At 32.8% G+C, this 7,680-nt stretch overlaps 1 protein-coding gene across 1 annotated transcript; it reads left to right on the forward strand.

Moving 5' to 3' along the window:
* Positions 1 to 463: 463 nt before the first annotated feature.
* On the forward strand, positions 464 to 7,680 carry LOC149080257 (transmembrane protease serine 3-like). Its single transcript, XM_089239351.1, has 4 exons — positions 464 to 650; positions 2,224 to 2,413; positions 3,484 to 3,904; positions 6,783 to 7,680. The coding sequence occupies exons 1-4, from the start codon at positions 584 to 586 to the stop codon at positions 6,942 to 6,944; spliced, it is 840 nt and encodes a 279-aa protein (XP_089095477.1). The 5' UTR covers positions 464 to 583; the 3' UTR covers positions 6,945 to 7,680.

Consider the following 7,680-nt stretch of genomic DNA (forward strand, 5'->3'; position numbering starts at 1 on the left):
GCTTATTTCGCTCACATTACAATCATCTTATAATCTCTTTGTTTTTTTCTTTCTTATTCTACTGTTATTATTATTTCCATCTATCATTTTTTTACCTGACAAAAATGGCGACTCCTCCTCAATGACCTAGACCTTGATACTCTCGATTTGTATTACTAATCCTTATAAGAAACTGATTTTATCAGTGAAAATGCAGTTTAAAAAACGAATTAACTTCAGTATGAAGTTCTTCGTAAATTGATTTTTTAACATCTCCCTTTCCGGTAACTTATTTATTTATTCCAGTTTTCCTTATAATTTATTTTTTACTTTTAGTTCTATTTTTATCTATTTTTTTTTTAGTTTTGAGATGATGGGAAGAGAAATGCGTATTTTTTTTTTACTTTTGAACGGAACCGGTTCTCTTTAGTAAACACGAGGTTGACTTTCGAGAGGACTTTTTTCTACCAACGGGTATCTTGTTATTGCGAGTATGTACGGTGAGTATGTGTATATATATAAATATAAATGTTTCTCCCTGAAAGATAAAACACGATTGAGTTGGGCAACTGAAATTCATCTCCACACCTTCAGTACCTGAACTATGATGAATGACTTGTCTTTGTTCTGTCTCTTAATATTATGCATCCTCGGTTCCACTTTAGCTCAGAGTAAGTTGAATTTTGACAACGTATTTTTCAGCTCAATTTAATTTGATTTGCCTTGATATCTATGTACTCTGAACTAATTATGTTTTCAGCTTTTAATTCTTTTTGTGCTTACCTCATTCTATTACCCGGTTATTTCTTAATCATGTCCAACGTCAAAAAGATGCATCAAGTTATAGATTTCCTTTGGTAAAACGCGAGTGCTAATATTTTGAAAGTCAATTGAATTGCATAATATAAAAAGAGTATTTATACAGTATTACGATTTTTTTAAATGAGGGATTCTTCACACAAACAAGTTGAATTATATAAAAATATACAAATAATATGTAGGGCTCATAAGCCAATCAGTATAAGTCAATTTTCTGAAAATGACTTTCGTATGCGACAGCAGATAGCGCCACTTATACTGACAACGAAATCTTTAAAACATTGGTTCTCAACCATCACGGAGCCCAGAGCACTTCCCAGGAGTACCGCGGACGCTCGAGGAAAATGAAAGAAATCAGTAAATTTGATAAAAATAAATGGAAAAAAGAGACCTATGGTACTCCACCATAGCAATTATGTAGCAAAAAGCGAATCAAGAAAAGGTTGAGAATCGTGGCTTTAAAAACATCCTTTTATCTTATTTTGTAATATTTATTGTCTTACACTGATTGGCTTTTGATCAATCCGTGGTAGTCTGATAACTTTCATTTTCTGTATGCTTACATTTTTTTCCTTGGAAGAATAATCCTACAAACTATAACTTATGAGATGATTTTATTGATAAGAAATGATTTACATTGAAATCAATTTACATTGATTTCCAGTTTGAGTTGTGCTTAAAATTCTTCAAGAAATAAGAATTATTCCATATTTCTCTCATTAGCCGGCATGCCGTGAAATTTATTGATTGAAATCGGCATTCAACAGCACTTTTTTTTTAATGTTGAAGTTTGGTCAATATCCGGCATGCTGGGATATGCCGGGAAAATTCATTAAAAAAAAACAGATATCAATTTAATATTAAGTAAATAAGTAAGCGAATCAATTTTAAATAAGGGCTTTTTCACTGTAGCAAACGTGTATTGTCTAGGAATATAGTAACGATACTGAAAATTGAAGACATTTACTTGTTGCTCTAGTTTAATTCTCGTTAACCTGGTACGAAATACCGATACTGCATTTTGTACGTCTTTCTGCATATTCACAAATAGAAAATATATGCTATAGTTTCTGTATTGCAATATATGAGGTGTTATGTCATGCAAGTCTTCAGTTTTTCACTTTTCTTACTACAATTTTACACACATGATCAAGGTTTACATAAATACTTTGCTGTTGACTTATCTTTGCTGTTGCCCATCTAACTCATCTGGCATTCCACAGAACGCCGGATTTCATACTCGGTGCGGATAAAATATATGCCAAGAACATCCAAAAAAAACCCATATATATTTGCATTATAGGTATAAATTATATTCCATATAAATATTTCTGTTTGCAAATGAACATTTGATACGAGAGAGAGAGATTAATGCATTGAAAACGCCAATTACAAACTCATTTAAAATTCTTGTACGGATAACAGATTGTGGAGCAACCCGGTACGGAAACTCTACGCAGCGGATAGTTGGTGGCAGGTTAGCTTCCCGAGGAGAGTTTCCATGGCAGTTATCGTTGGAACTAAATCACCCACAGAAAGGCACTATCCCCCATTTTTGTGGAGGAGTTCTTATTGACAAGGAATGGCTCCTCACTGCTGCCCACTGTGTGGTCAAGTAAGTCAATTACAAATTTCACGTTTTATAAATTAGCGTATTCGTACTTCTTCACGCGGGGACATTAATCCCAATCTCCAAAAAACATAATCATTAAATAATCGTTGCTAATTAAAATGAAGAGTATATTTTAAGCTTTGACTGAATGAATTAGTTAATGTTGATTCTTTGAGAAGGCTAAACGTTAGCAAATCGCCAGAATATCAAAAATTCAAATATTTATGACCTTAAATATTTACTTACGCATAAATTCATTGAAAGGAACCCAATCATTAAGGAACCACAAATCTTATTAATAGTTTGAGATATTCAGCATAAACGGTCGACTTGAGAATTTCTTTAAAGCATGTACTATATTTAACCCCCAAGCGCGCGTTGTTCTTTTTTTTTCCGGAGAGAAACTTTAAACTATCTTTATTTTTCTACTTTCTTATAAGGTTTTTGTGAAACTGAGAATAATGCTGTTAAGAACACAAAAAGATTGGTTTTTACATAAATTCACCACATGCTTGAGAATTGTAGTATAAAATTTTAACCTTTGAAGATTAATTTAAAGTTTTCCAAGTCACCATTCGGTCATGAGCGTAAATGGAAAAGTATGACAAAATATCTTATACATATGATTGCATGTAAAAGATTTTGAACAACTCGAAGTGCTGACGGGAATTCACAGGTAATTGAAATTTCAGTGTATTTTCACAACTCGCGTAAGTTTATATACTCATACTGTTTGATATTCTCGTCATTTTTCCTCTACAGATGTGTTTAAAAACGTCAAAATGTATGTAACTTATATAAGGTTTATCAAAAGAAAAATATTTTGTATCAATATGTATGCTGTAATGAATCTATAGTATGAGTGAAATAGCTGCCTTTTCGATTACGGTACATTACTTTTTCTTCAATATACATGATTTAGTTCATAATTTTTACATTTTACGAAATTCTCTATGGTTTTTACTTGTAGATGGTGAAAGCTGTATGATATACGCACATATGAACGCTTATTTCAATGTATCATTTGATAATTCTTTTGTCTGTTATTATTGAGGTATTCAAAATTTTTCCAGTCCGATGTTTGTCTTGCCACACCCAACATTTTGGAAAGTTCGCGTTGGTGAACACAGTTTGAAAGATATAGAAGATAGTGAAAAAAAGATGGCGGTCAGCCAAATTATCTATTATCCATGGTACCATGGCTATGACAATGATATTGCTTTGATGAAACTCGCAGAACCCGTTCCTGATAATGCAAATATCAAACCCATATGCTTGCCTAAAAGTGATGACAATTTCAGTGGAATGACATGTATTGCTTCTGGATGGGGAAAGGTCGATTTCACGTCGAAAGCTTCGGAAGATTTGAGAGCAGTTGGTATTCAGGTGTTTGACAACAGCAATTGCAACTCGTACACGACTCAATTTCGTATTCCTATGCAGCCCTGGCACCTTTGTGCTGGCACACTCCAAGGCGGCAAAGGAACGTGCCAAGTAAGCTTTTTTTTATTTGTGAAACAGAATAAAGCTCGTAAGTAAATTATTATGAATACTTTTTTTCATATAAATCAATGAACCCTAACCATCAGGGCCCGACTTTGACTTAATGGGGCCTTGGGCAAAAGAGGTATTGACAGGGGGAAGGGGGAGCCCTCCACTGCGGTCGAAGAGGTTTGGTACGTCAGCAAATATATTACATATTGTTTGTAAACACATAAAAAAAAAGATAGGCGGTATTTTAAATAAGAAATGTAATGTAAAATTCTCCATGTGTGTGTGTGAAATATCTTACAATAAATGCTTTTTGTGCACTTTCACATGAGTAAAATCATGGTTTATGTCAACAAAATTTAATTTTTGAATTATCTCAGCTTCAATACACAATAAAGCTAAAGAGATGACAGTTTTTCTTGTGAAAGACTTGAGCGAACTGATGATTTATCCTCTTATTCCAATCATGGCTCAAACGCACTACTGCTCGTGCAATCTTCAGAGTAATTTGACGAAGGGGGTTTGCTGAGTTATTATTACGCAATGAAACCCCGGCTCGCACCAATCAAGATCTAAGGGGATTTTATCGTTTTTAATAAGAGGAATAATATTTCTCTATAGAACAGTGTGATGTTGGTGATGTTGTCAATGATGATTCAAATGCTGTCTCAACATGTAGAAACGTCTCTTCTAAACCTCCAGCGTTATTTAACATTTGTGGCATTGTCATGAACCTGAACCAAGGATGAAAATTGTTGCAGTTCGTCTGAAAAAGTGTTTGCAAGATAAAATGCATAAAGTTTTGCATTGCAAATATACAGAATCTTCATGAAGATTTGAGGGTTTAATGTTGATCAGACATGCAAACTTTCTTGTCAACGTTTCATAAATCATTTTAGGGTCAAAAAGATGTGAAATTGAGGAATTGAATAAAATTGAAAACTGTGATACATTGAAATATATTTTTGTCGTGCACAGAGTTAATATTGCAATAGGTGCATTGTGCACGCTGTCTATTACCGATTGGAATAATGTTAAAATTGATATTTAACAGGGTTTGCTAATAATGAGCACTCTGGAAATAGTATGATGTGATTTATGGAAACTTCTTTGATTTTCCAAAAAATTTTACCAAATAACATTTATAAAAATTTGTGTAAAATATATACTATTATAAATTTGGGGCCACTTAAAACATGGGGCTCTGGGTAAACGCCCATGTTGCCCATACGGAAATCGGACTCTGACCATAATTGATGTTTTCAACGATAACGATTTATCATTGCACCGTTTTGTTTTACTTCGATAACATAAAGCCATTATATAATATATGTATATATATATATATATATATATCATGTAGTTAGGATTTTTTATACTTGTTTATCCATGCGTATATAACAGTAATCTGATTCGATTGATTGATTGTATGCAATGAATATACTGAAAATATATATATAATAATATTTAAAAATAATATACAACTTTCGATACAACCGTGTATCAAAGATATATTATGATATCATCAATCATACGAATCATAACAATATGTATTTTTAAGAGCAATATTGACATAGTGGAACGAAACGTATTCGTCTCTCTCTCTCTCTCTCCGAAAGTGGTACTCGTCAAGTTAGCAAATCGCTACATTTATTGAAATAATTCAGAAATGGGCTTCTAAATACCCCAAATACATTTTGGAAACCGGTGTATTCAAATACGTTCATTTTGTATCTTTTTTATACTGTTCGTTCGGATTCAAGAACTCTTTACGCAAATTTTATACTGAAGTTTTCAGAATATGTTTATACATCTGTGTATTCAATAAAGACTCATTAAATCTTTATTTCTTATGTTAATTTAAGAAACACTGGTTAGTGTTTTGGATGGAAAATAAAAATTTTAGATTTGATAACTTCTGTAGGAAGAAGAGTAATTTACTCCTAAAATACGACATTTTTGTGTAATTAATATTTTATTAGGTAAATGGTTTGCTTTACCCAATGTTTTTCAAGAGCTCTAAAAAGATATTTTTTGTGAACGTACAGGTCGAAGTTTTTTGCGAGGTTTTGCCACCCGTCTACTAGGCAATGATTCTCTCATATCTGTATGTTTGCACTAGGAATTATAAAATACGTACTTTTAATACGTAGAAGCTGAATCGTGAAAGAACCCTCTGATCTATAAATGGAATCTCAGTTAACTTATAATTAAGATTCCGCTTCATGTGGCTATCGTATAATCGTGCAACTATTGCGTAAAAGATGAGAAACGATTCAAGTAATGTCACACGATGAAAAAGTGCTTAATTTCGTCGTAAATACTTTCTTCTCAGCTTCTTAATGAGCCTGTTTGCCTTAATTAGCTTATTCGCGTTTCACGAAAACTTCATCTAGTTTCCGTCCTTACAGGTGCCTTAGGCAATTCTCGAGGTTTTAGATCGGTTACTTTCATTATCAGCGTCTTCGTGTTTTGTTGCATCATTTTTTTTATTCAGAATTTGTCTTGCATATCCACTCAAGGACAGCGTAATGACCTTTTAGTTTCATTACCACATACCCTTAGCCTAAGAGAGTTTTCACCTTGATATACACTTTTCGAGATTGATCATGACATTTGAAGCAGAAAACCGTGAGAACTTATTGCAAAAAGATCGCAAATATGAATACAAATTCTAGACACGTTTTTCTAAATTAGAGACATATTTGATGCTTCTAATAAATCCGATTAGTTCTTAAAGTTGTGACATATTAATTGTTTTTCCATTCACACAAGATGATTGGAGTAATTTAGTTATTAATTAATTAATTTAATGACTTTCTTTGTTTATTTCTATCGAATAACTTTGAAAACCGGGATTTTTTTTTTGTTTCCTTTTCAGGGGGATTCCGGAGGACCACTTGCCTGCGCTACAAGTGATCGTGGCTGGGTGTTAGCTGGTCTAACATCCTTTGGATCTGGTTGCGCCAAACGGGGATTCCCAGACGTATATACCAGAGTTTCACATTTTCTCGCATGGATAAAGCAAATGAGAGGAATATAGTACTTAGTTGTTATCCTACCCCCCCCCCCTCCCGTAAAAGAATTTTTGTGGTTTGGCCAAATCAAAAAAATCATGGTAGTTTTTTTCAATTCACTCTTAAAAAAAATGTCATTTCCAACCTATTTATACATGACTCGAATATTTCCACTCTTATATGTAATGAATATTTTTTGATACATCATTGTCTGGTTTTATAATTCAAGTACATACTTATTTATTAAAGAAAAAAAAACCTCTATGGGGCGCGGTTTTTTTTAGTGGTGAATGGCTGGAATATCATTGCCCTTGTTATAGTAAACCGGATGCTTTTATTTGTATTTGTTTTATTATTGTTTCATTTTATTTTCATTGCAAAGAAATATCATTATTCATTGGCGCAATTGCTTAAAAATTCCTAATCATGTCACTGCCATACAGTATTTTATTTTCGTTAGTAACTATTACCCACCCCCCCCCCTATTTTTTCAATCAGTTTAGTTCCTCTAAAAATGAAAATGATCATAATACACGTCACCATATGCATAGTGTTGTATGAAAACGCATCCTAATGTATTTAAGGATGTGTTACATACATTTTTATGCGGCATGTCTTTGAATAAACTAGGATCCACTCATAAAATTTTAAGATTAATGCGTTTTGCGTTGTGCAATGTTATTGGCATATTATGTATGATTCATTGTAATTGGGGAAAAATTAAAAATCATATCTGCTGAATAAAGTTGGAATATCACTAAA

Source organism: Pholcus phalangioides, unplaced genomic scaffold, assembly GCF_987345545.1.
Source record: "Pholcus phalangioides strain wild (caught in Gottingen) unplaced genomic scaffold, Ppha-v1.0 ptg000011l_1, whole genome shotgun sequence".
In the NCBI taxonomy this organism is placed as follows: domain Eukaryota; kingdom Metazoa; phylum Arthropoda; class Arachnida; order Araneae; family Pholcidae; genus Pholcus; species Pholcus phalangioides.

What these genes read in the sequence shown, in the direction of transcription:
- LOC149080257 (XM_089239351.1), top strand. Translation starts at nt 584, where the DNA reads ATGATGAATGACTTGTCTTTGTTCTGTCTCTTAATATTATGCATCCTC. An exon ending in CGGTTCCACTTTAGCTCAGA is followed by an intron (nt 651 to 2,223) that starts GTAAGTTGAATT and finishes TACGGATAACAG; the next exon opens with ATTGTGGAGCAACCCGGTAC. An exon ending in GCTGCCCACTGTGTGGTCAA is followed by an intron (nt 2,414 to 3,483) that starts GTAAGTCAATTA and finishes AAATTTTTCCAG; the next exon opens with TCCGATGTTTGTCTTGCCAC.